We start from the raw sequence: 14,694 nt of genomic DNA, 5'->3' as shown, positions 1-14,694 counted from the left end.
GTGTACTCTGCCTAACATATAGCTCAGAGGGGACTGATCAGCCGAGCAGTGTGTACTCTGCCTAACATATAGCTCAGAGGTGATCGATCAGCTGAGCAGTGTGTACTCTGCCTAACATATAGCTCAGAGGTGATCGATCAGCTGAGCAGTGTGCACCCTGCCTAACATTTAGTTCAGAGGGGACTGATCAGCCGAGCAGTGTGTACTCTGCCTAACATATAGTTCAGAGGGGATCGATCAGCTGAGCAGTGTGTACTCTGCCTAACATATAGCTCAGAGGGGATCGATCAGCTGAGCAGTGTGCACCCTGCCTAACATATAGTTCAGAGGGGATCGATCAGCTGAGCAGTGTGTACTCTGCCTAACATATAGCTCAGAGGGGATCGATCAGCTGAGCAGTGTGTACCCTGCCTAACATATAGCTCAGAGGTGATCGATCAGCCGAGCAGTGTGTACTCTGCCTAACATATAGCTCAGAGGAGGTGATCGATCAGCTGAGCAGAGTGCACCCTGCCTAACATATAGCTCAGAGGGGACTGATCAGCTGAGCAGTGTGCACCCTGCCTAACATATAGCTCAGAGGGGATAGATCAGCTGAGCATTGTGTACTCTGCCTAACATATAGCTCAGAGGGGACTGATCAGCCGAGCAGTGTGTACTCTGCCTAACATATAGCTCAGAGGGGACTGATCAGCCGAGCAGTGTGTACTCTGCCTAACATATAGCTCAGAGGTGATCGATCAGCTGAGCAGTGTGTACTCTGCCTAACATATAGCTCAGAGGTGATCGGTCAGCTAAGCAGTGTGCACCCTGCCTAACATATAGTTCAGAGGGGACTGATCAGCCGAGCAGTGTGTACTCTGCCTAACATATAGTTCAGAGGGGATCGATCAGCTGAGCAGTGTGTACTCTGCCTAACATATAGCTCAGAGGGGATCGATCAGCTGAGCAGTGTGTACCCTGCCTAACATATAGTACAGAGGGGATCGATCAGCTGAGCAGTGTGTACCCTGCCTAACATATAGCTCAGAGGGGATCGATCAGCTGAGCATTGTGTACTCTGCCTAACATATAGCTCAGAGGGGATCGATCAGCTGAGCATTGTGTACTCTGCCTAACATATAGCTCAGAGGGGACTGATCAGCCGAGCAGTGTGTACTCTGCCTAACATATAGCTCAGAGGTGATCGATCAGCTGAGCAGTGTGTACTCTACCTAACATATAGCTCAGAGGTGATCGATCAGCTGAGCAGTGTGCACCCTGCCTAACATATAGGCCCTCATTCCGAGTTGATCGGTCGCAAGGCGAATTTAGCAGAGTTACACACGCTAAGCCTACGCCTACTGGGAGTGTATCTTAGCATCCTAAAATTGCGACCGATGTCTTCGCATTATTGCGATCAAAAACTACTTAGCAGTTTTAGAGTAGCTCCACACTTACTCTGCCTGTGCGATCAGTTCAGTGCTTGTCGTTCCTGGATTGACGTCAGAAACACACCCAGCGTTCGCTCAGACACTCCCCCGTTTCTCCGGCCACTCCTGCGTTTTTTCCGGAAACGGTAGCGTTTTCATCCACACGCCCCTAAAACGCCGTGTTTCCGCCCAGTAACACCCATTTCCTGTCAATCACACTACGATCGCCGGAGCGAAGAAAAAGCCGTGAGTAAAAAAACTATCTTCATAGCAAAGTTACTTGGCGCAGTCGCAGTGCGACTATTGCGCATGCGCACTAAGCGAAATTTCACTGCGATGCGATGAAAAATAACGAGCGATCAACTCGGAATGAGGGCCATATAGTTCAGAGGGGACTGATCAGCCGAGCAGTGTGTACCCAGCTTGACCAGTTGTGACTCATGTATAGACGTTTACGCAGTGCAACTTAGATGCATGGCGCAGACCGGTGATAATCGCTCAGTTGCGAAACAATCAGGTTTGCATCCATCTCTAAATCCGACACTTGTATTCTAAAAGAATTTGCTATTCAGAATCAACGCTTTTAACAAATTCTTACAAACTGTTCAAGAAATCCCGATAATCACAGAAAGTAAAACTGTTTGGAACAGTTAATGCTTCTCTGTTACAGAACAATCCAGATTCCGGGGCACAGTCACCAAGCAATGTCTTATATGATTATTTATTGCCAGAGTTTTTCCAACCAAAAATGTATTTCTTGACCATTTTGCTTAGAATAGCGCTGTTTTCATCAAATGGTTTTCAGCGCCCGCTTTAGTAGGAGAGCACGCCAAATGGGGATGTAGTCAAAATTCAGGCCGTCAAAACTTAGGCAATCCAAAGGTCAACACCAAAATGTCGACTGACAGAATATCGACATGGTCAAAATGCCGACAACCAAAAGGTTGACATTGGCATAAGGTCGAAAAAAATAAATGTTGACAGTCAAAATGTCGACACGGTAAAAAATGTAAGCATACATAACATAGAGAAAGCTAAAATGTTGACATCTAAAACATGTATATGTATAGCGGAATAAAAATATTTCTGAAAAAGACGCATTAAAATGTTTCGTCAATATGGCGTCTCCTCGGGCCCGCTGTATACGGTAGCAGTTACTAGGCAGCCTGCATTAGTTCCTGTGGTCCATTGCTAGGCGGAATATTGCAGGCCTATTTCTGTCTCACATCGCCCCACTTGTTAGTCTAGTACTAGTCCTTGGACGGAGATAAAGTAGCAGCCAATCAGCTCCCTACTGTCATGTTATAGGCTGCGTTTGAAAAATGACAGTTAGAAGCTGGTTGGTTGGTACTTTGGGGGTCATTCCGAGATGATCGTACGATCATTCACACTGACATGCGGGGGGACGCCCAGCACAGGGCTAGTCTGCCCCGCATGTCAGGGCCACCGCCCCCCCTCCCCCACAGAAGTGTAAAGGCATCGCACAGCGGCGATGCCTTTGCACTTCAAGAGTAGCTCCCGACCAGTGCAGCTATAGCGTGCTGGCTGGAAGCTACTCATCGCTCCCCGGCCCGCAGTGGCTGCGTGTGACGTCACGCAGCCGCTGCCCCCCGCCCCCCGTTCGGTCCGGCCACGCCTGAGTTGGCCGGACCGCCCCCACGAAACGGCGGCCAAACGCTGCCATTCCGCCCCCCCTGCCCAGCGACCGCCTCTGCCTGTCAATCAGGCAGAGGCAATCGTAGCAGCCCGTCAGCCTTCTGGCATGTGCCTGCGCACTGCGGCGCCGGCGTATGCGCAGTTCTGACCTGATCGCACCGCTGCGATAAACTGCAGCGTGCAATCGGGTCAGAATGACCCCCTTTATCTCCGTCCACTTTATCTCTCTCCAATACTTAGTAAATAGACCCTTGTGAGATAAAGCTGTGTATAGAGTTGCTAGCAGTGCGTGAAGAAATGAATTATTTTCCTTCTCTTATGGATCTAGGTCTCTATGGTGACCGGAGCGGAGATGATGGAGACTGTACCTCTCACTGAATGGTTATACGAGAGGGAGAAATATTACGCCATTAAGAACAAACCCGTATTCTCCCAGTTCAGGTAAATATTCCACTTTCTGCTTCACAGGGGCTGAATGGCGCGTATATTACCATAGCATTGGCGCGGGTAAGCCCCTCCTTTCCGATAGGTTGGCCAACCCGTGAAAAAAATGTATAGATTTGTTCCTGACATACGGTGATGATGTATCAGCAGCTGCAGGGAGTACGATACACCAGAGACGGGCTCAGGGTGATGATGTATCAGCAGCTGCAGGGTGTACTGTACACCAGAGACGGGCTCAGGGTGATGATGTATCAGCAGCTGCAGGGTGTACTGTACACCAGAGACGGGCTCAGGGTGATGATGTATCAGCAGCTGCAGGGTGTACTGTACACCAGAGACGGGCTCAGGGTGATGATGTATCAGCAGTAGCTGCAGGGTGTACTGTACACCAGAGACGGGCTCAGGGTGATGATGTATCAGCAGCTGCAGTGTGTACTGTACACCAGAGACGGGCTCAGGGTGATGATGTATCAGCAGCTGCAGGGTGTACTGTACACCAGAGACGGGCTCAGGGTGATGATGTATCAGCATCTGCAGGGTGTACTGTACACCAGAGACGGGCTCAGGGTGATGATGTATCAGCAGCTGCAGGGTGTACTGTACACCAGAGACGGGCTCAGGGTGATGATGTATCAGCAGTAGCTGCACTGTGTACTGTACACCAGAGACGGGCTCAGGGTGATGATGTATTAGCAGCTGCAGGGTGTACTGTACACCAGAGACGGGCTCAGGGTGATGATGTATCAGCAGCTGCAGGGTGTACTGTACACCAGAGACGGGCTCAGGGTGATGATGTATCAGCAGTAGCTGCAGGGTGTACTGTACACCAGAGACGGGCTCAGGGTGATGATGTATCAGCAGCTGCAGGGTGTACTGTACACCAGAGACAGGCTCAGGGTGATGATGTATCAGCAGCTGCAGGGTGTACTGTACACCAGAGACGGGCTCAGGGTGATGATGTATCAGCAGTAGCTGCAGGGTGTACTGTACACCAGAGACGGGCTCAGGGTGATGATGTATCAGCAGTAGCTGCAGGGTGTACTGTACACCAGAGACGGGCTCAGGGTGATGATGTATCAGCAGCTGCAGGGTGTACTGTACACCAGAGACGGGCTCAGGGTGATGATGTATCAGCAGTAGCTGCAGGGTGTACTGTACACCAGAGACGGGCTCAGGGTGATGATGTAGCTGCAGGGTGTACTGTACACCAGAGACGGGCTCAGGGTGATGATGTATCAGCAGTAGCTGCAGGGTGTACTGTACACCAGAGACGGGCTCAGGGTGATGATGTATCAGCAGTAGCTGCAGGGTGTACTGTACACCAGAGACGGGCTCAGGGTGATGATGTATCAGCAGCTGCAGGGTGTACTGTACACCAGAGATGGGCTCAGGGTGATGATGTATCAGCAGCTGCAGGGTGTACTGTACACCAGAGACGGGCTCAGAGTGATGATGTATCAGCAGCTGCAGTGTGTACTGTACACCAGAGACGGGCTCAGGGTGATAATGTATCAGCAGCTGCAGGGTGTACTGTACACCAGAGACGGGCTCAGAGTGATGATGTATCATCAGCTGCAGGGTGTACTGTACACCAGAGACGGGCTCAGAGTGATGATGTATCAGCAGCTGCAGGGTGTACTGTACACCAGAGACGGGCTCAGGGTGATGATGTATCAGCAGTAGCTGCAGGGTGTACTGTACACCAGAGACGGGCTCAGGGTGATGATGTATCAGCAGCTGCAGGGTGTACTGTACACCAGAGACGGGCTCAGGGTGATGATATATCAGCAGCTGCAGGGTGTACTGTACACCAGAGACGGGCTCAGGGTGATGATGTATCAGCAGTAGCTGCAGGGTGTACTGTACACCAGAGACGGGCTCAGGGTGATGATGTAGCTGCAGGGTGTACTGTACACCAGAGACGGGCTCAGGGTGATGATGTATCAGCAGTAGCTGCAGGGTGTACTGTACACCAGAGACGGGCTCAGGGTGATGATGTATCAGCAGCTGCAGGGTGTACTGTACACCAGAGACGGGCTCAGGGTGATGATGTATCAGCAGCTGCAGGGTGTACTGTACACCAGAGACGGGCTCAGGGTGATGATGTATCAGCAGCTGCAGGGTGTACTGTACACCAGAGACGGGCTCAGAGTGATGATGTATCAGCAGCTGCAGGGTGTACTGTACACCAGAGACGGGCTCAGAGTGATGATGTATCAGCAGCTGCAGTGTGTACTGTACACCAGAGACGGGCTCAGGGTGATAATGTATCAGCAGCTGCAGGGTGTACTGTACACCAGAGACGGGCTCAGGGTGATGATGTATCAGCAGCTGCAGGGTGTACTGTACACCAGAGACGGGCTCAGAGTGATGATGTATCAGCAGCTGCAGGGTGTACTGTACACCAGAGACGGGCTCAGGGTGATGATGTATCAGCAGTAGCTGCAGGGTGTACTGTACACCAGAGACGGGCTCAGGGTGATGATGTATCAGCAGCTGCAGGGTGTACTGTACACCAGAGACGGGCTCAGAGTGATGATGTATCAGCAGCTGCAGTGTGTACTGTACACCAGAGACGGGCTCAGGGTGATAATGTATCAGCAGCTGCAGGGTGTACTGTACACCAGAGACGGGCTCAGAGTGATGATGTATCAGCAGCTGCAGGGTGTACTGTACACCAGAGACGGGCTCAGAGTGATGATGTATCAGCAGCTGCAGTGTGTACTGTACACCAGAGACGGGCTCAGGGTGATAATGTATCAGCAGCTGCAGGGTGTACTGTACACCAGAGACGGGCTCAGAGTGATGATGTATCATCAGCTGCAGGGTGTACTGTACACCAGAGACGGGCTCAGAGTGATGATGTATCAGCAGCTGCAGTGTGTACTGTACACCAGAGACGGGCTCAGGGTGATAATGTATCAGCAGCTGCAGGGTGTACTGTACACCAGAGACGGGCTCAGAGTGATGATGTATCATCAGCTGCAGGGTGTACTGTACACCAGAGACGGGCTCAGAGTGATGATGTATCAGCAGCTGCAGGGTGTACTGTACACCAGAGACGGGCTCAGGGTGATGATGTATCAGCAGTAGCTGCAGGGTGTACTGTACACCAGAGACGGGCTCAGGGTGATGATGTATCAGCAGCTGCAGGGTGTACTGTACACCAGAGACGGGCTCAGGGTGATGATATATCAGCAGCTGCAGGGTGTACTGTACACCAGAGACGGGCTCAGGGTGATGATGTATCAGCAGTAGCTGCAGGGTGTACTGTACACCAGAGACGGGCTCAGGGTGATGATGTAGCTGCAGGGTGTACTGTACACCAGAGACGGGCTCAGGGTGATGATGTATCAGCAGTAGCTGCAGGGTGTACTGTACACCAGAGACGGGCTCAGGGTGATGATGTATCAGCAGCTGCAGGGTGTACTGTACACCAGAGACGGGCTCAGGGTGATGATGTATCAGCAGCTGCAGGGTGTACTGTACACCAGAGACGGGCTCAGGGTGATGATGTATCAGCAGCTGCAGGGTGTACTGTACACCAGAGACGGGCTCAGAGTGATGATGTATCAGCAGCTGCAGGGTGTACTGTACACCAGAGACGGGCTCAGAGTGATGATGTATCAGCAGCTGCAGTGTGTACTGTACACCAGAGACGGGCTCAGGGTGATAATGTATCAGCAGCTGCAGGGTGTACTGTACACCAGAGACGGGCTCAGGGTGATGATGTATCAGCAGCTGCAGGGTGTACTGTACACCAGAGACGGGCTCAGAGTGATGATGTATCAGCAGCTGCAGGGTGTACTGTACACCAGAGACGGGCTCAGGGTGATGATGTATCAGCAGCTGCAGGGTGTACTGTACACCAGAGACGGGCTCAGGGTGATGATGTATCAGCAGTAGCTGCAGGGTGTACTGTACACCAGAGACGGGCTCAGGGTGATGATGTATCAGCAGTAGCTGCAGGGTGTACTGTACACCAGAGACGGGCTCAGGGTGATGATGTATCAGCAGTAGCTGCAGGGTGTACTGTACACCAGAGACGGGCTCAGGGTGATGATGTATCAGCAGCTGCAGGGTGTACTGTACACCAGAGACGGGCTCAGGGTGATGATGTATCAGCAGCTGCAGGGTGTACTGTACACCAGAGACGGGCTCAGGGTGATGATGTATCAGCAGTAGCTGCAGGGTGTACTGTACACCAGAGACGGGCTCAGGGTGATGATGTAGCTGCAGGGTGTACTGTACACCAGAGACGGGCTCAGGGTGATGATGTATCAGCAGTAGCTGCAGGGTGTACTGTACACCAGAGACGGGCTCAGGGTGATGATGTATCAGCAGTAGCTGCAGGGTGTACTGTACACCAGAGACGGGCTCAGGGTGATGATGTATCAGCAGCTGCAGGGTGTACTGTACACCAGAGACGGGCTCAGGGTGATGATGTATCAGCAGCTGCAGGGTGTACTGTACACCAGAGACGGGCTCAGAGTGATGATATATCAGCAGCTGCAGTGTGTACTGTACACCAGAGACGGGCTCAGGGTGATAATGTATCAGCAGCTGCAGGGTGTACTGTACACCAGAGACGGGCTCAGAGTGATGATGTATCAGCAGCTGCAGGGTGTACTGTACACCAGAGACGGGCTCAGAGTGATGATGTATCAGCAGCTGCAGGGTGTACTGTACACCAGAGACGGGCTCAGAGTGATGATGTATCAGCAGCTGCAGGGTGTACTGTACACCAGAGACGGGCTCAGGGTGATGATGTATCAGCAGCTGCAGGGTGTACTGTACACCAGAGACGGGCTCAGAGTGATGATGTATCAGCAGTAGCTGCAGGGTGTACTGTACACCAGAGACGGGCTCAGGGTAATGATGTATCAGCAGCTGCAGGGTGTACTGTACACCAGAGACGGGCTCAGGGTGATGATGTATCAGCAGCTGCAGGGTGTACTGTACACCAGAGACGGGCTCAGAGTGATGATGTATCAGCAGCTGCAGGGTGTACTGTACACCAGAGACGGGCTCAGGGTGATGATGTATCAGCAGCTGCAGGGTGTACTGTACACCAGAGACGGGCTCAGGGTGATGATGTATCAGCAGCTGCAGGGTGTACTGTACACCAGAGACGGGCTCAGGGTGATGATGTATCAGCAGCTGCAGGGTGTACTGTACACCAGAGACGGGCTCAGGGTGAGGGAGCTCAGAACGCGGGAAGCTATAGATAAATAATGCAACACTTCTACCGGTCACATTTATCACTGACCTCCGCTCTGTCGGGTACGAGTCGTTGGGTCAACTGAGCTTAGGTCGACAGTCATTAGGTGGACGTGTACTAAGTCGACAGATGAAAAGGTCAACGTGAGTTTTTGGACTTTTTTCAGTGTCGTTTTTTTCGTAAAGTAACGGGGAACTCTGGTGGTCATTCCGAGTTGATCGCTCGCTAGCTGTTTTTTGCAGCCGTGTAAACGCTATGCCGCCGCCCTCTGGGAGTGTATTTTAGCTTAGCAGAAGTGCGAACGAAAGGATCACAGAGCGGCTACAAAATAATATTGTGCAGTTTTAGAGTAGCTCAAAACCTACTCAGCGCTCGCGATCACTTTAGACTGTTCAGTTCCGGATTTGACGTCACAAACACGCCCTGCGTTCTCCCAGCCACGCCTGCATTTTTTCTGGCACGCCTGCATTTTTCCTAGCATGCCTGCGTTTTTTCGAACACTCCATGAAAACGGTCAGTTGACACCCAGAAACGCCCACTTCCTGTCAATCACTCTGCGGCAAGCAGTGCGACTGAAAAGGTTCGCTAGACCTTGTGTGAAACTACATCGACCTTTGTGAAAGTACATCGCGCGTGCGCACTGCGCTGCATACGCAGAAGTGCGTTTTTTAAATTAATCGCAGCGCAGCAAACATTTTCAGCTAGCGATCAACTCGGAATGACCCCCTATAAGAGGTGCGGAACAGGGGGCGCAGCAGTCATGCAGGTGCTTGCAGAACTAGTATGGGCGTGTAAGCGACTTTGCTCTGCCAGGACACACACACACATATATGTATTTGTATATCTTGCAGGTGTTCAGTCCTGGTGCAAAATACGCACTGGTGATGTTCAGCAGTCGCTCCTGATTGGCCGAATGCTTCTTAATCCCTCCCACAGATTCTATTACTATTCTGTGTGTGGCTGCTGCAGCCTATCACCACTATTTGGTATTTGCATTTAGTCCATTCCATTTCTATAGATTAAAACAATGGATGTTTGTATAATCTGAACTTAATTAGCGCCTTTATTTTGTATTTGCGTCTGTATATTATTGTATTTTCCATGATAATAGTATTACCAGTATTAGTCCAGGCACAGAGAGGCTGTCTTATTTACATGACCCTTCATTATAGTACTATATTGTGTACAAATAATGCGGAGTATTGGTCTCGCTCTGCACCATACAATACAATCCCCCATATCTGTCCATATACTGGAAACAGAACGCTGGATTTCTGGCTATATGCATGCTATTACGCCACTGGCTGTCAGTGTACACTAGAACCATTTTGGCCGATTTCAACCCAATTCGGGCCGATATATTGGGTAAAATCGGGCATTTTGGCTGTGTATCCAATCCGATGCGCGTTCCCGTGAGCATCGGATCGGATCCTCCAGATTGAATGTGCTGCACATTCAATTAGGTCCGACCTGGGGGCATGGCTGGGATCACCCAGGATCACCCAAGATACATCGGATGCAAAAGGACAGCGGGGGTCATTCCGAGTTGATCGCTAGCTGAAAATGTTTGCTGTGCAGCGATGATGAAAAAAAATGGCACTTCTGTGCATGCATATGCAGCGCATTGCGCACGCGCAACGTACTTTCACAACGGCCGATGTAGTTTCACACAAGGTTTAGCGAAGCTTTTCAGTCGCACTGCTAGAGTGATTGACATGAAGTGGGCGTTTCTGGGTGTCAACTGACCGTTTTCAGGGAGTGTTCGGAAAAACGCAGGCGTGGCTGGGCGAACGCAGGGGGTGTTTGTGACGTTAAAACAGGAACTAAACAAACTGCAGTCATCACAAGCGCTGAGTAGGTCTGGAGCTACTCAGAAACTGCATGAAATTTTACCTGTGCAGTTCTGCTAACCTTTCGTTCGCACTTCTGCTAAGCTAAGATACACTCCCAGATAGCGGCGGCTTAGCGTGTGCACTGCTGCTAAAAGCAGCTAGCGAGCGAACAACTCGGAATGAGGGCCAATATTTTATTCCATTGCAATGTGATGGACCCAATACATTGTATTATTATTATTATATTAGTGTCCGTTTCTCCACAGACTCTGGAAAGCTTTTACCGTTTGGAAGATGAACATCCGCAGATCAAAGACAGACAACAGCAGGTATGTGACAGGGCGCTGGGGACACTGACATAGAAGACTCACTGACTTGTGTGGACCATACAGCAGAAACACGATTCCCCGATTTGCCTACAATCGGCAGACATCGATGATCGGCAATCTGTCAGGGAATCGTCAAAATCCTGCAGGTTATAAATCCTCAGCTCGCTGATCCCGATAATCCATTTGGTCGGAATCGGCGTATCGATGATTTCCAACCTTTTTGTATTTTCCCAAACCCCCAACCCTGCATTGGGAGAACTGGGAATTGCCCCGAGTCTCCCCTGATGTGCGGGCCCCTTTACCTTAAGCAATACTTCCAGATGGAGCGTGTAAATCAGACGTGGATAAACCACCCGCAGTGACCAGCTATCACTGCACACACAGGCACAGCCTGGCAGATCTATGGGTACAGGTAAGTGAACAAAGTCTTTGATACGTAACCGCTTTATAACCAAAGCAGCTCTGAGGTGTGAGATGCCTCCGTTATGTCGGGTACACCTGGTGTGTGATTTATACTGGGAATACACTTGTCGGTATTCGTCTTCTTGCCTGGTAATGATGCTGTGATCGCGTGTTACAGGACGATACTTCTCCAGCAGCTCTTTCTGGCTGATGAATGGTTCCAGGGCTGTCTGTGCCACTTCCAGTCTCTATGCCAGGGCGCTGTGAATATCCGCTGTAATGACGAGGACGGAGATTTTCCTGTTCTGTTTGTTAAGGTAAAGGATCTGCTCATATCCGGAGAAAAGGGTTCAGTGACTAGCTCATAATTGGTGCTGGCTGGGCATAGTCTTGTAATTATCCCCTGCCACCAAGTTACACCATGTCATGTCTCCTTTGCTCCATGGCGCGCCTCCGTTTCACCATGCCACGTCCCCTTTTCACCATGCCACCTCCCCTTTACACCAAGTCATGCCTCTTTTATCCATGTGCAGTGGCAAACGCAGGATTTGCATGGGGGTTTTTCCAAAACTGGGCGGAGCCAATCACGGGGGTGCGGACTGAGGTGACCCAGTATATGCTGGGTCCGTAAAACTAGTGTGTCTTTGTGAGTGAGTGTGTGTGTGTGTATGTATATATATATATATATATATATATATGGGGCAAAGAAAGGTGTACAGGTGCGCTGGTTAGTCTTAATAATGGTTTGCAGTCCACAGGTACTTCCACACCTTGGCTGTTAACACTGATGAACCACCACCGCTGCACTTCTCCAAAACACTCAGGACTCCTTGAGCAAATTTCTGGAAAAAAGGATTCAGGAGAATGCGCCCATAGTGTAAATCTGATTTATTTTTAAAACATATCAGTAAAACCAAATCACAGGTATAGATGTAATAATACCTTTTTAGACCCACACTTTGGGCCAGTTTATACGTATAAGAAAATCCACAAGGCTCATGCACCAACCACCGTGTCCAGAAGCCGGGACCGTGCACCGCGCTACGTTCAGAAGCCCGTCCGGCCACCCGCAGCGATCACAGGGAGATGCAGAACCGAGTAAGTGAGACGTCTAGCAAGCTCCGCCCCAACGCGTTTCGTAAGCACTTCGTCAGGAGGCTGGCTTGCAGACGTCATCCAAACATTAATATACTACTCCACAGATTGTCACCAGCTGTTTGTAATAATTGGCGGTGGATGAATACAAGTTGACTTTATTTTAATTATAGTACATATATATCCATGTGCATACATATATACACATGTATATACATACATACATACATACATACACACACACACATACATATACATAGCATATTAAACATGCATACATATATATATATGTACACACACATACAGTACACATATATATACACATGTATATATATCATGTGTGTGTGTGTGTGTGTGTGTGTGTGTGTGTGTGTGTGTGTGTGTGTGTGTGTGTGTGTGTGTTTATATGTATGTATATACATGTGTATATATGTATGCACATGGATATATATGTACTATAATTAAAATAAAGTCAACTTTTATTGCACTTACAAGTGCCACCAGGAAGACAGCAGGCTGCAGAGGACGCTAGACAGCCATTAATAATACTCATGCAGCTTAAAAAAAAAAAAAAAAAAAAAAAAATTTTTTTTTTTTTTTTTAGTGGAGGGGGGTTTCTGGGTGCTCGGAAACCCCCCCTGGGTGCGCCACTGATGTGACCTTCGCTTTTCAACATGCCACACCCCTTTACACCAAGCCACACACCCCTCTCATCATACAATGGGGGTCATTCTCAGACCCTCCAACATCACCCACCCCACTAGGTACAAAATGCTCTGTTCCTTGACTTCCCTCTTAATTTATGATTTCCATCACCTGTGTTGAACTAGTTAAATGATAAGAAAGCTGTTTCTTCACAGGTGATGGCAATAATACATTAAGAGGGAAGTCCAGAAACAGAGCATTTTGTACCTAGTGGGGCGGGTCATGTTGGAGGGTATGCATTCTGTGTTGATTGCTCACTAGCAGTTTTTAGCAGCAGTCCAAACGCTATGCCGCCTCCCACTGGGAGTGTATTTTAGCTTAGCAGAAGTGCGAACGAAAGGATCGCAGAGCGGCTACAAAAAATATTATGCAGTTTCTGAGTAGCTTCAGACCTACTCAGCGCTTGCGATCACTTCAGACTATTCAGTTCCGGATTTGACGTCACAAACACGCCCTGCGTTCGGCCAGCCACGCCTGTGTTTTTCCTGGCACGCCTGCGTTTTTTCAAACACTCCCTGAAAACGGTCAGTTGACACCCAGAAACGCCCTCTTCATGTCAATCACTCTGCGGCGGCCATTGCGACTGAAAAGCTTCGCTAGACCTTGTGTGAAAATACATCGCCCATTGTGAAAGTACGTCGCGCGTGCGCACTGCTCCGCATACGCAGAAGTGCCGTTTTTTTACTTAATCGCAGCGCAGCGAACATTTTCACCTAGCGATCAACTCGGAATGACCCCCTATGTGCCTGTAATATGGTTGCACTTCCGGACCTATGAGAATTGGTGGCAGCCATTGTTGGCTCCAGAGGACGTCTAGGGGAGCCTCAGCAACTGCCAGTGAGTCAGTTTGGGATGACAGTCGGTGTGGTTCCCCTATTTGAAATTTGTACTTCTTACACAACGCAAATGCCCCAATGCCGCCCAAATGCAAAAAGTAGCATTCAGCCACCGGTGAGAAATCCCTCGTAGCTGCTGTAATAAGATGCATATGTCAGCTGCGGCACGTGCGCAGATTGCTAAAAACCACAAGTGCAGCCAGATTAGAATTTTTTAACAGCTCAGAATTAGGCCCTATGGGGGTCATTCCGAGTTGATCGCTCGCTGCCAATTTTCGCAGCGCAGCGATTAGGTAAAAACATTTCAAAACTGCGCATGCGTATGCACCGCAATGCGCACGCGTGTCGTACGGGTACAAAGAGCATCGTTGCTGTGCAATGGTTCTAGTGAAGAATCCATTCGCACAGCCGATCGCAAGGAGATTGACAGGAAGAGGGCGTTTATGTGTGTCAACTGACCGTTTTCTGGGAGCGTTTGGGGAAACGCAGGCGTGTCCAAGCGTTTCCAGGGCGGGTGTCTGACGTCAATTCTGGGACCTCTGTTGCTGGAATCATCGCACAGAATAAGTAACTACAGGGCTGGTCTTCTTCTGCACAAAATGTGTTTGCTGCCGCTCTGCTGCACAGGCGATCACACTCCTGCAAAGCGAAAATACACTCCCCCGTGGGCGGCGACTATGCGTTTGCACGGCTGCTAAAAGTAGCTAGCGAGCGATCAACTCGGAATGACCACCTATGTCTCCTATAGTAACTGTAGTGCAA

General features: G+C 49.9%; 1 protein-coding gene across 7 annotated transcripts in view; it reads left to right on the top strand.

Annotated features, from left to right (window-relative positions):
• The window catches only part of DNAH14 (dynein axonemal heavy chain 14), a 427,754-nt gene that overhangs the window by 35,843 nt on the left and 377,217 nt on the right, over positions 1-14,694 (top strand). For all 7 annotated transcript variants that reach the window (XM_063919003.1, XM_063919002.1, XM_063918999.1 and 4 more), the window contains exons 7-9: positions 3,397-3,509; positions 10,832-10,894; positions 11,475-11,613. In XM_063919003.1, the coding sequence (XP_063775073.1) occupies positions 3,397-3,509; positions 10,832-10,894; positions 11,475-11,613 (315 nt within the window). The remainder of the gene's footprint in view (positions 1-3,396; positions 3,510-10,831; positions 10,895-11,474; positions 11,614-14,694) is intronic.

Source organism: Pseudophryne corroboree, chromosome 4, assembly GCF_028390025.1.
Source record: "Pseudophryne corroboree isolate aPseCor3 chromosome 4, aPseCor3.hap2, whole genome shotgun sequence".
Classification (NCBI taxonomy): domain Eukaryota; kingdom Metazoa; phylum Chordata; class Amphibia; order Anura; family Myobatrachidae; genus Pseudophryne; species Pseudophryne corroboree.
Note: the sequence above shows the minus strand (reverse complement) of the source record. Positions and strands in the feature narration are given on the sequence as shown.